Below are 17,286 nucleotides of genomic sequence, written 5' to 3'. Positions count from 1 at the left end.
TATGTATTTAATTTTGTGATTGTGTGCCAAAGAGTTGATCCAGTATACGCCAAAGTTGTAATACAATGTATGTATCATCCATGTCTCTGAAAATATAAACATTTTAGCTACCATTTCTTTCAGTTGTATATTATGTAAACTTCTGGTTTACAGTACAGTAAAAAAAAACTTTTCTTGTGACTACTTCGGAAATATGGTCACTCTCAAACAATGACCACATTTGATGAGCCAAGAGTCCCATTATGTTAATAAAAGAGCAAACATATGATTTCTGTGACCATTTTACTATTCACACCACTTTGTCCCAAGTTGTGTAAATGGTCTGCATTGAATGGTACAGTGCTCATTTGCTGTAACTTGAAAGGTACAGTGGTCATTCACTGTAACTTGCCACAGTACAGGATTCTATATCATTTTCAAAATTTGAAATTCAGGTACTTCATGGGTTAGAAATTTTGACATTTGATTTGAACCAGGAAGTCTCCATATCCAGATTGATTTATATTTCAACAGATAATGGCTGCTAGTTTTTATATGTTGCGTTTAGAATCAGTAAACAAGTCAAAACTTAAACAGATGTATGCCACATAATCTATAATTGCTTTTCCCCATAAACCATCAATAAAAGCATGACTTCTTTTTTAACATTTTCAGCAGTAAAAATTACTGTTTATAAAATGATAATTGGGACATTTTACGATAATCAATGCTTTTTAACTTGGCATTAGCATCATTATAACATTTATTCACAATTATATTAGTTTAAAAAACAGTCTTACAATAGCAGTGTCAATGAATTTTGCATCAGTGAGTAATTTTGTTAGTTACCCATTATAGCTGTTAGTGGCTTCCAGACACATTTTGGTCATAATATCTATTTAGCCTTCTTTAGTACAATTTGTGACTCTCAAATATTGTTATGATATGCTTGTTGTTTTTGAGTGGTTCTTATATTTTATGAATTTATAAAACAGTAAAGTTGTCTACGAAATAAGTGTAAACCTTGAATATGATGAACTTTTGTATACTGTGGGATATTTGTCATTACAGAGTTGTATACTGTGGGATATTTATCATTAGAGTTGTACACTGTGCGATATTTATCAATACAGAGTTGTATTCTGTGGGATATTTATCATTACATAGTTGTATACTGTGGGATATTTATCATTACAGACTTGTTTACTGTGGGATATTTATCATGACAGAGTTGTATGCTGTTTAATATGACAGGAGACAAAGATAACTTAATCTAGTGTGTGCATGACCATTTGACCTTTAAATGTAGTTTTGATCAGGTCTAAAATTTTGCCTTAGTGACTCCCATCATTGGGGAAAAAAAATGATATGAGTATATCAACACTTCCTGATTTATTCATGACCCCCTTAATCTCATGACATGCTCAATGAAGCTACTGTGTACAAAAAAAACCCCTTAATCTCATGACATGCTCAATGAAGCTACTGTGTACAAAGTCTTAAACAGGTGTGTATTACATCCTGCTTTTGATGACTGTCATGTGTCTAGCATTTTTGTGCTTTATGGAGATATACAGCCTTTGGCATTAAGAAAAATCCATTTTTTTTTGGTATGTATGTTTAATGTATGTGGTTTAATGTCACATTCACACAATACATGTACTACCTATATCAGATATGTGCAGCTACCTCCAGGGCACACACCAGATAAATAATTTGTAAAGTCGCACACTCTGATGTGAATAAGTGGATAAAACTAAGTCACTGGTCATTGGCAGAATCTGGCCTGTGGGTCATAGGTTAAATGTGCATGGCCTTTATGCTATGGCTTCGTAGTCATAATAAAAATGTGAAAATAAAAAATAGTGTGTGTTTGTGTGTGTATGTATGTACATGTGTGCATGCATGCATGTGTTAGTGCAATTAGGATTTTTAATGTAGCTGTAATATTTTTCCAGTTGTATAACTATTATGTCTGCAGTGTGGTAGTTTATAGTGATGTCTAGCACTGGAGCATCATGGAGCATCATGTCCCATCCAGTCACATTATCCTTACACCAAGCCTAACAATCATAATGCAAACTTCTTAAATGCTGAGTGCCTACCGAGGCAGCTGTTTATATAATTTTTATAAGTCATTGGTATGACTCAACTTGGGTTCAAACCCATGACCTTCTGCATCAGAGACAGATGCTCTAACTGCTTAGGCCACTGGAGCAGTATGATAAATTGTGCAAAAAATCTGGAAAATAAACCCTTCCAAATCAATGTAAACATATTGCTAATTCTGAGTTAAACCTATCGTCAAACTGTTCCAACTGCAGGCATTTTATTGGTCTCTTGCATAGTAATCAAAATGCACAAAGCCTAAATTACATAACCAAATTATTTCCATTTATCCAGTTGCTACACAGATACCATTGTAACATTTGATGTACAGCAGAATTTCCCAAAATGTTATTGCTTGTAAAATAAATAATTCCAAATTACATCATGATAAAGCTTCCTAACTGATTATTATCTTAGAGTGAATGCTTTCAAGAAGAATGTGTTTCTTTGTCAGTATATACTGGCATGGTATGCAATCTGGTCAAAGTTTACACTTCAGGAGTTATGCATGAGTCAGGTATGTGTGTTACTATACACACGGGACACAAGGAGTTAAAGTCTGACATCATTAAAGCTGAATTTCTGGTAAAAAATATGAGATCAGCATATTATGTTATGTTATGGTGTCCTTTGATCTAATCCCCTGAACTCAAGTTCCCAACCATCTACCATTTTTAAACTTAGTAAATACCTTGCATTGGGGATAGGGAAAATAAACCACTATAAATTTTGGGGTCATTGGTCATGGTCATTATAAATGAGAAAACAGAACTGGTTTATGCACAATAATATTATTTCTACATCACAGACTTGGATCGACTGCTCCATTGGCCTAGTGGTTAGAGCATACGCCTCAGATGCAGGTGATTGTGGGTTCTATCTCCGGCTGAATCATACCAAAGACTTACAAAAATGGTACTAACAGCTGCCTTGCTTGGTGCTCAGCATTAAGAGGTTATTGTTAGGACTGGTCAGTCTGGTGCCAGGATAATGTGACTGGGTGAAACATTATGCTACATGTCTGCAGCATGATGCCCCAGTGCTAGACATCACTATAAACTGCCACATTGCAGACATTGTAGCAATATGACTGACAAATTATTAAAGCTATGTTAAAAATGCAAATCACAAACACACACAGACCAGGACTAAACTTCTTGGTATATGTGGGATAAGGAAGAAGCCTGTTGACTTTGGAGTCAAAAGGTTAAAGATCAAGATCATAGTGAGTGAAAGAAGAAAAATGGTTTTCACACAATAACTTTACACCAAGGTCACAATCCTTTTTAGCAATGTACAATCTGCATATCGCCCTTGTCAGAGTACTGAAACTACTCTTCTAAAAATAGTTAATGACATTCTCTCTGCGTTGGATAGCGGAAAGATTACAGTCCTCACCCTCCTTGATTTGTCTGCAGCATTTGACACAATTGACCATGATATATTACTTCACTGTCTTCAGCATGTATTTGGCATTCATGATACAGTCTTACTGTGGTTCAAGTCCTACTTGGTCAACAGGACACAAATTGTATCTGCAAATGGAATACACTCCAGCCCAGTTGATCTATGTTGTGGTGTTCCACAGGGGTCTGTTCTTGAACCTGTTCTCCTCATTCTGTACACTCAGTCGCTCTCAAGTGTCATAGATCATCATCCAGTGTCTCACCAATTGTACGCTGATTACACCCAAGTATACAAATCTAGCCACCCAACTGAAGGTGATGCTACCATCCAAGGTGTAGAGAGGTGAATTTCTGATGTGAAATCATGGATGACATGTAACAAGCTGCAGATGAATGATGATAAAACTGAGGCCATTCTGATCACAACAAAAAGACTTTCTCATTCACATCCTTTACCTCAGACAATAAATATCAGCAATGCCAACATTAAATTCACACACTCAGTATGAAACCTAGGTGTTACTCTGGACAGTACTCTCACATTGCACCAACATGTCATGAACGTATGCAAGGCTGCATATCTTGAGCTGAGATGCATCAGCTCAATTCGCAAATATCTTTCAGTTGATGCCACTAAAACACTAATGTGTATTCATTTTACTTTCAAGACTGGACTATTGTAACTCAATTCTGTCTGGTTCATCTCAATATCTGCTCCAAAAACTTCAAAAAGTTCAAAACACAGCTGCTTGGATTAGAGCACACCTCCCCGCTGCTCTGTACCCTACACTGGCTATCCATTCAATCCAGAATCAAACACAAAATTTGTTCTCTGTGCTACATTTCACTGTCGGACTCTAGTCCAACATACCTATCCGACCTCACCCATGTGTACACACCAGCAAGATACTTACTCTCCTCTTCTGACAATCGTATACTCATTATTCCCACTATGAAAACAAAGTCATATGGACAGCGTTCTTTTGCATACCAGGGCCCAGAAATGTGGAATGAATTGCCCACTAAACCTAGACACAAAGACACAGTGATCACATTCAAGAGGGCTCTCAAAACTCAATTATTTTGACTGCAAGAACAAACTTAAAGACCTAATAATGTTTCCTAACTGAAATATTCTCAGCATGTTTTTTATTTTTTTAATGTTTTTCTAATTTCATGGTGTTTGTTTTTGTAATAATATTATTATATGTTTTTTTTTTATCTTATAGGTGTTGTCTAATGTTGTAAAGCGCTTAGAGCTTCTAAAGATTAGGCGCTATACCAAGTCCTCATTATTATTATTATTATTATTATTATTATTATTATTACATGTACCTTGATACAATGGTATGCCATATATATCTTGATACAGTGGTGTGCCATATATACCTTGATAATATGGTGTGACATATGTTTACAAGAAATGTAATATCAGATTCTAGATAGTCCAAAATTAGTTCTGTTATACATTGTAAAGTGAGTGAATATGGTATCTTTATATTTCATTTAAATTATGCAATCTTTTGTTGGAACTAATATGATCAAATTGTGCTGTTCTAACATCTGGTCTGCTCATCTCATATTTGTTGTAATTTTATATTTTAGTATGCTATTTAGAAGTTGGTAGGACTCAAGTTGACTGAACAACCAAAATGGGAACAGTTTCATTCCAAATATCAGGGCTTCATACTGTATTATTGCCAATAACCCCCCTCTATCAGGCAAACAATGCCTAATGACAATTCCTATTATAAAAATGCTAAGTTCTGGCCAAACAACGTGAAAGATATCTGTCAATGCAAGTATGATATTTGATTGCAGAAGAGAATGATGGTTTTCCACTCCCTTCTACTAAGGAAGATCTAGTGGCTTTTGATCAAGCTGCCTTTATCTATCAACCTGTGGAACATCTAAGTTCATCCAGTCCAGAACCACCTGCAAGTCCATCCAGTCCTGCCAGTCCCTCAGGAACAGTACTTGGTAGAACAGACAAGACTAGAGGAGTCCCAATTCCTGATTTACATGTTCTACGGACCAAGCTACAGAAGATACAGTGTAAGTCACAATCCTTTTGTATAAATTATGTACTGTATCCACATATTAGTACTACACAGGTGAAACAGTATGATTCCTAGTGCAGGACATTTCTCTCCAATTGTGAGAAATTTAAAGTCTAATGTAGATATTTTTCAGTCCAGTAATCAAGGGCTAGTGACATATTAATGCATCAGTAAAATGTAGGTTCCAAAATGAGTGATGCTATAATGCAGCATCTAGACGATGATTCTGAACCCAAGAAACTCGAAAGTCTTTCACTCACAACTGGAAACCTACTACCAAATGATCCCAAAATATGTCAGCAAAAAGACCTGTCATTGGCTGGAATTTATAAAAATCTAGGTTCTTTCATCATATTTAGCTAATCAGATTAGACTTTTCAAAAGGTAGATAGGGGTTTTACAACAGGGGAAACGTGCATGAGGGAGGGATATGATTCCCCACCTGTTATAGGGCTTTGGTTAATGTTATCTAGGAGATGATAAACTATGGTGTTATTGCCTGCATCGAGCAAACAATAAAATAAAATATGAAATTAATGGATAGAGATCTGAGCAAAGATAGAACAACATGAGCCATTGTATATAAAATATAAAAATTTAATCAATTACATAAACTTAATGAAATTGAACATGACATTTGAATGATACACTTTCTGCTTGAAATAGAATTATAAAATTTACGCAAAATGCAATTAACCATTCCGTTATACCTATAAAACAAATTTCATCATAGAAACGAATGACTGATCAAACTCCAGTTTCCAGCATGTCAGCATAACCTTGTTCCTTCTGGTCCTTTAAAAATCACTGTTTGGTGACATGTCAGCATTGCCATATTTCTTTTCTTTCTCTCTCTCTCTCTAAAAATGAAAACCGTCACTTGTCCCTCCACCCAGTCACTCCCGCACCATGGCTCCCAATTTTTCATTTATCAAGCCTCTCCATCAACTCACCTGTGTCCTCTTGTCCCTTGTACCTTCATGTTACCTTCTCATACCATGGCCTTTAGTTGTCTTGTATTCCTTTAATTTCCCAGATCCAAGGCTTCCACTGCCACTGTTAACTCCAATACTTCCTGTTGTATTTCTTCTCGACCACAAAAGGTCACTAGCTGTCCTTCAAATGATGTCATTTACACATAACTGTTTCCAGATGTTTTACTATCCTGCAAGTTCCTTGGGTCCATGATTTCACCTTTTGCAAGGTTAACACCTATACCTCCAGTTTGTCCATCACAACACTCTCCAAACTTCAAGGCCTCCAAATATTCTGCATACCAAAAACACTTAAAATGCCAGTGCCAGAAGGTGAGCTACTGGTAATAATGAAGGATAAAAATGTAGTTTATAATGGAGACCCAGCCTCCATCATAATTTGTATTTTCCACCCTCCATTGTTCTTTAATTTTGCTCTCAAGATATTCTGAGCTTCCTTCAGTATTAGTTCACCCTCCAATGTTGACATAGAAATCATCTTGTTAGCAGCACATGCTTCAATTTCATCTTCTTTTTTGCAACTTTGCCAAGCTCACCAGTTGTCCCTCTGTGCTGCAACTATCTCTACCAACCAGGTCTTTATTATGACAAATAATCCCTCCGTCCTGTCACTCTTTTCCCTGAATTTTTCCCTCTGCACTATGCTCTCAACATCAGTTTCTCCAGCCATCCTTCCATGCTTCATCCTAACATTCTTTCCCAAACTGCTTCCTCTTTTTCCCAATTCCATCACTCCATTAACACCAAGTCCTCGAGTTGTTCTTCTATCCTGCAGCTTTCTCAATTCCAACACCTCTCATTGTCCATTCATCATGCCACTTTCCCACAGGGAGCCATGACAGCTCATTTGGTGGAGTGTCAGAATCCAAAGGTCACATTTCAATTCCCATCTAGGCCAGTCCTGGTCAGGTGCCTTAATATATCCTTGGGAAGGTCACTTAGCTCCATTGTCCTTAGCATGATATAGTTTATAATGTGCTGAAACTGCTATTAAAAAACAACCAACAATCCTTGCCACTCCTTCACCCCATAGTCTCCGATGTCGTTCTGACAAGTCATTTCTTCTAATGATCTACCACTCTGTTGACCCACCATTCTGCATCCAACTCAAGGCCCCTTAGTTCCTCCACCTTGCTGCTCCAAGTGTGACTGACATAGAATAAAGCTTGAAGTGGTAGAAGTCTCAAAATTACCAAGCATGAATGACATAGAATAAAGCTCACACTTGAAGCTCAGGCAACATCATAAGTTGCATCTGTACCCTTCACTGTTGTCAATTTTCACTTAAAAGCTGCCTTGGGCTTCAGTCAGTATAAGTTTACCCTCCATCATTGACACATAAAGCAGATTGTTATGCAGGGTTATTTCCAGTTGGTCACATATAAGAGTTTATTGGATTGTCTGTTGTCCTTAATCAATTGTCCATCAGTCCATCAACACAAGCATGTTATCACTACTCTTCCTAATCTACTTGGAGGATTGACATGAAACTTGACATAAACATTCATCAAATGGTTTATTTTCCACTTGGACATTCAATATGTCCACCACTTTGACCATTTTGAAAATCTACTAATCCCTACTCCTCCTGAAATGATGATCATCATATCAACATGGGGTTTTCACCAAAAGGCATCCTACAATGTTTTGCTTGTCCTGGATGAATTTGGTGACAATCAGATATCCAGTATGGTAACCACAGCAGCCATCTTGAAAATCTTGTTATCACTATGCCTGAATGGAAAGTCATATTGACATTATATTGTCTGCAGAAGACTTCTTATTATGTATAATTGGTCCTACACGAAAATGGAGCCCATATAATGTCCAATATAGCCACACAACAGCCATTTTGAAATTCTTTTTATCATACTCCTCTAGAATGGATGGTTACATCAAAATGGGGTTTTCACTGAGAGACTTCTAACGATATCTATTTGGTCCTAAATGAACATGGTTTAATCCAATTTCTAATATGGATACCATATAGTAGCCATGTTGAAAATCTTGTTATCGCTACTCCTCCTTAATGATAAGTAATATTGCCAGACAATTTGGATAGCTTGAACTTGGTGTAAGGAAGAACCCAATCAGTTTGGAGCTGAAATGTCATGGTCACTGGGATTGAAAGATGACACAGGTTTCTGCACAGTAACTTTAACTTTCCACATTCTAGTTGGCAAACATTGTGGAAACTTGCAATTTGGGCAACAAAGAATATTGGTTTTGGAATCAGAAGGTCCAAGGTCATGGTCAATGTGATTGAAAGAAGAAAAATGGTTCCATACAATCATTTTAGTCCTGCTTCACAGACTTGGAACAAACATTGTGGTTTGCCTGCACTTAATGTTATACAAGAATCCTGTGAAATGACGGGTAAAATGGTCAAAGATGAAGGTCACTAAGACTGAAAGAAGACAAATGGTTTCTCCACAAAAATTCAATTTGTCAGCATAGAGGACAAATAAAAACAGGGCAAGTGTAAAATGTGTAGTCATTGTTCTTTGGTATCTACTGCTTCTTATTATTCAGGAGTTACCTACACTTTGTTTCATCTAATAATAAAAGCCTTTTCGAATACAGTGGTAAATTATCATTACCGCCAAATGCGAGTATTCTCCCAAACTTTTGTATGAAACTCAATCTTAAACTCCTGAATTTCAAATGCATTAGGGCACTCAGAGTAAATCTACATCATTGATATTTATCAGGAATAACAAGTTTAAAAATTCTGAAAGCTCTTTTACTATAATTTTCTTCTTTTAAAAGTTACAGATCAAATTTTTCCTCCATAGCCTGAGTTTTATGCCAAATCTGAACTGAATTTAATAAATTGTTTACCTTGCCTATATGGACCAAACAGTAATAATTATAACACATAATCCAAAGTTATAAAATAAGCATGTGTACAATGTTCGCTCAGTGCAGTACTATTCAGATGAGTCATAAGAGTGCACTATATGACACAGGAGTTCTACAGCTTGGAAAATCCAAATGACAGTCAATCACAGATGGGATCTATTTGACCATAACCCTTGATATATGAGGGATCTATATACTTCTTTAACGATAATTAAATTACTGTATTTTTAATCAAACTATTCTAAATCTTTCTGACAGCATGGTGAACTGTCCTGGGTCAGATTGATATACTTTTGGAATAACAACACAACTGTTGTCAGCACATTCATCCTAAAATAACAGCAGTCTTTGCATTATCAACTCTGTCTGATGATCTTCATTATTTGTTAGCATCAAGACATGCAATGTATCAAGTAAAAACCACAGTAAAATTTAATTTGTTCCAGCGTTCAGATGTTTGAGCTTTTTTTTAAAAGGCATATTAAAGATTATTACTTAACCATTTAAAATAAAGTTTGGTTCAGCAATAAGCAATTGTTATGAAGATAATTCTTCCATACTCTTTGGTCTAAAAGTATTTAATGAAAAGAAAGATAAAGCATAAATATGTATTGTTTTTTTTCTTCCTTTCCTGAGATAAATTTACACTATTATCATAAACTCCTGATGGCCCACCATTACATAGGTAAGGACATAAGATGAAAGTCATAAGTTCTGTTGTCTATTATACACTGATCAAGGACACTGCTCTACAACAGTGGCACCAATTCAAAGTAAGCACATTGATGAAACATTTCACTAAATGGTACTGAATTCTATTAGTACCTACAACAAAAACAACAACAACATTGTAATATTCTTGCTCAACAAATAATCTGATGGATATACTCTTTGAACTAAAATAGGATATATACTATAAGTCAAGTCCAACTGCAAACTGCACAGACCCAGATCTGTCATCACATAATGCAGCAGCAGATCTGGGTCTGTACAGTTTGTTAGGAGTAATTGGTGCAACAAACAATATACACCCTGATTTGCAGTGCATTATGCTACAGCAGATCAGGATCTTTGTTGTTTGCTGCTTGTCTTGTCTTATAAGCAATCATATTTAGTATAGTAATTTCTCTGAGATAAAAATGCAACAACTTCTAATATTACTACTATTTAGATTGTCAATTTAAAGATTATTGTTAATGAGATCCAAAGTTTCCTGACAAATAAAGAAAAACTTGCAGAATGACAGACAGGTGGATATGGATATTATAAATTAGGACTGACATGATTTTACATTTCAAGTGCTAAGGTGGAATGAAATGGGTTTTCTGTGTTCAGCTAATGAGACCACACTCTTGTCCTTTCAGTAGCTCATCTGAATGAGACTGGCATATGTGTCAGTAACCAGATGTTATCTTTGAAAATTGCAAAAATTTTGTTATTGTAGTTCTGCCACTGATCTCACTTTGTCTCAACAACCCTGACAAAACTTGAGGGTAGATTCTAATGATAAAGTGAAATGGCTGATATAAGACATTTTAATGATAATGTGAAATGGCTGAAATAAGACATGGCTGAAACAGGACATCTTAATAATAAAATGAAATGCCTGAAATAGGACATTTTAATATGGAAATGAAATGACCAAAAAAGGATGTCTTAATGATAAAATGAAATGGCTGAAAATAGAACATCTTAATGATAAGTGAAATGGCAGAAAATAGGACACCTTCCTTGAAGTATGCAACTATTATGTACTTATTTGCAACTTAATCTGCTGTCTACATAATTTTGTTCTTTTCTAATTCATCAGAGTTATGGTTGTCAGGTAAAAAGCCACAGGGCCATATAACGAGAATCTCTTTGAAAGAGTGGCCATGGTCGAAAGTTTCTTGTTTCCAGTCACAACAGCTGTTAAATGACAGCCTGATTTCCCATCTGCCATTGCAAACAGTATGCATATTTCACCAGATTTTCCATCTGCCATTGCAAACAGTATGTATATTTCACCAGATTTCCCATCTGCCATTGCAAACAGTATGCATATTTCACCTGATTTGTCATCTGCCATGGCAAATAGTAGGCATATTTCACCTGATTTGCCATCTGCCATTGCAAACAGTATGCATATTTCACCAGATTTCCCATCTGCCATTGCAAACAGTATGCATATTTTGGTTCATTTCCCATCTGCCATGGCAAACAGTATGTATATTTCACCTGATTTCCCATCTGCCATTGCAAACAGTAGGCATATTTCACCTGATTTGTCATTTGCCATAGCAAACAGTAGTCATTATTCACCAGATTTCCCATCTGCCATTGCAAACAATAGGCATATTTCACCTGATTTGCCATCTGCCATTGCAAACAGTATGCATATTTCACCAGATTTCCCATCTGTCATTGCAAATACTGTGCATATTTCACCTGATTTGTCATCTGTCTTGCAAACAGTAGGCATATTTCACCTGATGCGTCATCTGCTGTAGCAAACAGTAGGCATATTTCACTTGTAACTATCCAGACCCAATGTGACCTTTCCTTAGATGTATAACTTCTGTCTTGTGTCACTATACAGTCATCATACCTCATTCAGACCTCCATGCAAATTCAGTCTTATGTTTCTATGCTCATGGCTGAAGATTAAAAAAAAATGTGCTCTGGACTGAGATGTTGTTGAACCAGTTATACATGTTATGGTAAGGAATGTGAATGAGACTGGTGTGTACCAAGAACATAAACAGTCTTTTGCATCATCTATAAAATAATTCAGGTACAAAAATTTGTTCAGATTTTAGTCTTTTTTGTGTTTTTGATAATCTCCCACTATACTAAAATCAAAAGTTTGGAGTTCAAAAATACCTACATCAATATTTGGGGGAAGGGGTCTTGAAGTCCATCAATAGGTACTAACTGCAATGTAAAATATTTACAAATTATTCAGAATTCTGCATTTCACAAATTACTCCAGAAAATTGTATTCCTAATTCATCAAAATTTCTCGCCAAAATGATCATCCCTGGCTAAAACATAATTAAAAAATGACTTTGAAAAAGAAGATCATATGCCATATATCCGTATTTAAATTGTAAAAGAATTCCAAAGATGGCTCTATTAGGAACAAAGATATATGTACAGAATGCATTGGAAAACAATCTTCACATCACTTTTGCATGGAAATATTGAAAACTAAATAAATTTGTGTCTGATAATCCTGATTAGCCAGACACAAATCCTATCGTTAATTGGATGATAGGACAGGAGCTTATTTGTTCTTTTCTAAGTATGCTAAAAGATGATAACTCTTTCAGTTTTAAGGGTTGTTTTTAGACCGATTCAAGTATTCAAATGTATTGATGACTCATTTTTTCCCTCTCTTTTGAGTTTAAGTGACATACTGTAAATCTGCCTAATATTGATATATTACAAATAAACAATTTAAAGTGAGATCAATGTGTCAAGTAAACCATATGTACTTGCTTATAACTCAAACTGCAGACAACAAAGATCCAGCTCTGGTGTAGCATAATACACCTGCAGAGCAGGGTCTGTGTTGTTTGTTCTACTGATTACTCCTAACAAACTGCACAGACCCAGGCGATGGCAGATCTGGGTCTGTGCAGTTTGCAGTTGGTCTCATCTTATAAGCAAGTGTATATGGTAATCCCTTTCAAGTAAAATAAGCCATTTAAATAAAATCTGAAAATATCTATCCAAGCAAACTAGAATAATTTATTACAATACCTACATTTTGCCTGTCATTGATTGTTGGACAATATGGAAAACTCCACAAAGAGACAGTAAAAATTTATATGATGCAAAAAGCAGGCTGCATTCTTAGCTGTGAATGTTCTTTCTGACAAACTGTGACCTGAAAGTTTGACCTTCAACTTTATGATCATACTCATAAGGTCACATAAAACTTCTGAATTTCAATCTAAACATTTTAATGTAGTGGAAATATTATATAGCAATAATATGGAATTCTTTGCCAACACAAGTTAAGCAACAAAATTTATTAAAAGTTTGAAAGAAAAAAATCTTAAATTAAGCTTGAGTTTTTTTTATATGACTTCCACACTATATTTTGTTACACTTCCTTTATAACTGTACTTGACTTCACCTTTGTTCATGTATAACATATATCACCATCTTCTGCTTTTGATGCATTTAACATTGCTTATGTGTTTCCGTTTAATGTGCCAGACCTAATACTGATCTTGACCACAACTTTCTATTACTACTCAGTCTTTAGAAAACGGATCAGCAGATACTTAGACAAATGGATTAGTTCAGGTACTAAAGGGAGATTAGACAGCATTTGTGTTTTAAGCTACTGTCCTAAATAATAATAATAATAATAATAATAATAATAATAATAATAATAATAATATTATTATTATTATAATTATTATTATTATTATTATTATTATTATTGTTGTTGTTGTTGTTGTTGTTGTTTTCATAATTATTATTATTATTATTATTATTTTTATATTATTTAAAGGTACATTTCCATAAATGGCACAAATATGTATGTTTCTATCATGTTCTTATGACATACATGACTTACAACAGAGAAGAGTACAGTTACATAATAATGCTAAAAATACAAGTTACATTATTTGATATGTTATACAAATTTGTGTCATAAAATGACAAGATAATATTTTTTAATATGTTAAATGTTACTAATTAGCTAAGACATACAAAGTACTTAGATTTGTATTCCAAATGTGGATAATTAAGCACAAATAACTGCCCACAGTAAAAGCATTGTTAGATGACAAGGTATCACTTGTGTGCCATGTAAGCTAAAGAGCTAAGGCCAGGGCTACATTTAACTGTAGAGGTCTGTATTATGCAAGAAATTTGATTTTGAAATGGAGGAGTAATGGGCAGGACATATGGTCACTCCAAATGACTACAACATATATTTGCTTATAAGACAAGTCCAACTGCAAACTGCACATACCCAGATCTGCCATCACATAATGTGCCAGTAGATCAGTGTCTGTGCAGTTTGTTTTGAGTAATCAGTAGAACAAATTACATATACCCTGATCTGCAGGTGCATTAGCTACAGCAGATCAGGATCTATGTTGTGTGCAGTTGGACTTGACTTTTAAGTGAGTTTATACATTACCCATGTGGTCTGAGGCTACATGTAGAATGTTCAGCTGGTAGGGGACATATATAACTATTTAGTATGAATCATAGTAAACCTTCTTTCCTTAAGTTCACTTGACCATTAGTAATGGTCACCAATATAGCCAGAAGTCATAATCTGTCAATAAGTGAATTTCACAAGATAGAGCAAGAACCTGATGATGGAGGATGGGTTTGTTAGTCAGTCTCCTTCTGTTGATTAGTCAACTAGCTGGTCAAGTTAGTTCAGCAGCTCAGTGAGTGAACTCACATTTGCATCAGATTTATAGTGATGATCCTGAATGAAGTCTTCAGTTGTATTAAGTGCTTGATAGGCTACAAAATGGTGACAGCAGACATGGTGAAATTTCTACACAGTATAATGTGTTGACTAAGTAAAAGTGTATTTCGATTTTGTTACGTACAGCATGAAGTAGACAGTACAATATGCAATGTCTTATGTCGATGAATAACTAAGTCCATAACTAGATGCGGCTTTATGAGTTCTTTCCCCAGTACACATGCACACACATACTAATTATACTGTGTGATAATATCATCATGATACCAAAAATATTTGATTAATTGTCCACCATATTTTCTATTTAATCAGTCATTGATCACTAAATCATTTAGTCATCAAGACCATATTATTCCAATGATGAATATAAAACATAAAACCCATTTGACAAACAAGTCATATTTTTCTAACATATTTTTATTCATATGTTGATTATTGGATTAGATTTTCAGGTAATTTTAGCAATCTTTCAATTTTTTACACATTTTTTTAAATTTGCTATTAAAATATTGTTAGCACATTTATGCAAAACTCACTCGAGGTAAAAAAAGAAAATTTTATATGACATATTCAGATCAATATGTTGATGCCCAGATTTTATTTTCAGTTCATTATATAAATTGTTACACATTTTGGAACTTTTCAGACTTGACTTATATTTTGTATGAAAATTTATTTTTAGTACAATTAAGCAAACACCCCTTGAGATCAAATTTGATACAATATTTTTATGCATATCTAGATGAGCTGGGTAGATCTCCAGCCATTTTTATGCACCTTGACTTCCATAAGTTGGAGTGTATTATATTAAAGTATTGTTGGGGGGGGGGGGTAAGAAAGACACCATTGGTCACTGATTATGGTATTGGTAAGTCTAATAGGAAAATAATGTTTTATTCACATTAAATTTAGTTACAGACCACATACCTTGACCAAGACCTATTCATCAATAATCTCCAGATTCAACCATTCCCTACTATTGCCTTTACAAAGGATTATAAAACATGAGATGGCAATAAATTTTGTCATTCACTGTACTCTTGTTCAAATTTGTATAAAGTTTGTAACTTTCTGGAATTAGACAAGTTAGTCTGCTGTGGGGATGTACATGTTTTACAAGGATCTAGGTTTTAGGTTGTATAAAAACAACAGTGCAGACACTTTTGATTAAAAGCAGAGCAAATGGAAAAACAAAACATTTTAATTAAATGTTTGAAAGAAAAAAAATAAAACAATTTAATCAAAAGTTTGAATTAAAATAATAGGGATTCCAGGTTTTATTTGTTAGATTTGGTGCTATAGACAGTAACACAAACTGTGACATGCCAGGGCAAAGTAAATAAAGTACCTTGCCCAAAGACTACACCACAATAGCCAATTCAGGCTGATCTAGAGATAAAACTAGCACCCCATATGGTCCCCAGTCAAGTACCTTGCCCAAAGACTACACCACAATAGCCAATTCAGGCTGATCTAGAGATAAAACTAGCACCCCATATGGTCCCCAGTCAAGTACCTTGCCCAAAGACTACACCACAATAGCCAATTCAGGCTGATCTAGAGATAAAACTAGCACTCCATATGGTCCCCAGTCAAGTACCTTGCCCAAAGACTACTCCACAATAGCCAATTCAGGCTGATCTAGAGATAAAACTAGCACCCCATATGGTCCCCAGTCAAGTACCTTGCCCAAAGAGTACACCACAATAGCCAATTCAGGCTGATCTAGAGATAAAACTAGCACCCCATATGGTCCCCAGTCAAGTACCTTGCCCAAAGACTACACCACAGTAGCCAATTCAGGCTGATCTAGAGATAAAACTAGCACCCCATATGGTCCCCAGTCAAGTACCTTGCCCAAAGACTACACCACAGTAGCCAATTCAGGCTGATCTAGAGATAAAACTAGCACCCCATATGGTCCCCAGTCAAGTACCTTGCCCAAAGACTACACCACAATAGCCAATTCAGGCTGATCTAGAGATAAAACTAGCACCCCATATGGTCCCCAGTCAAGTACCTTGCCCAAAGACTACACCACAGTAGCCAATTCAGGCTGATCTAGAGATAAAACTAGCACCCCATATGGTCCCCAGTCAAGTACCTTGCCCAAAGACTACACCACAGTAGCCAATTCAGGCTGATCTAGAGATAAAACTAGCACCCCATATGGTCCCCAGTCAAGTTCCTTGCCCAAAGACTACTCCACAGTAGCCATTTCAGACTGATCTAGAGATAAAACTAGCACCCCATATGGTCTCAGTCAAGTTCCTTTCCCAAAGACTACTCCACAGTAGCCATTTCAGACTGATCTAGAGATAAAACTAGCACCCCATATGGTCCCCAGTCAAGTTCCTTGCCCAAAGACTACTCCACAGTAGCCAATTCAGGCTGATCTAGAGATAAAACTAGCACCCCATATGGTC

The 17,286-nt window shown here is 35.5% G+C and overlaps 2 protein-coding genes across 4 annotated transcripts in view; one reads left to right on the top strand and one right to left on the bottom strand.

The window, feature by feature from the left end:
• The window catches only part of LOC149789048 (uncharacterized), a 235,513-nt gene that overhangs the window by 102,163 nt on the left and 116,064 nt on the right, over positions 1–17,286 (top strand). For all 3 annotated transcript variants that reach the window (XM_089975233.1, XM_089975235.1, XM_089975234.1), the window contains one exon: positions 5,316–5,549. In XM_089975233.1, coding sequence (XP_089831359.1) covers positions 5,316–5,549 — 234 coding nt within the window. The remainder of the gene's footprint in view (positions 1–5,315; positions 5,550–17,286) is intronic.
• LOC149789050 (protein CFDP2-like) overlaps positions 1–17,286 on the bottom strand; it is a 65,598-nt gene that overhangs the window by 8,580 nt on the left and 39,732 nt on the right. The window lies entirely within an intron of this gene.

This window comes from Sinohyriopsis cumingii, chromosome 11, assembly GCF_028554795.1.
Source record: "Sinohyriopsis cumingii isolate HCF-2022 chromosome 11, ASM2855479v2, whole genome shotgun sequence".
Taxonomy (NCBI): Eukaryota; Metazoa; Mollusca; class Bivalvia; order Unionida; family Unionidae; genus Sinohyriopsis; species Sinohyriopsis cumingii.
This window is presented reverse-complemented; position numbering and strand designations above follow the sequence as displayed.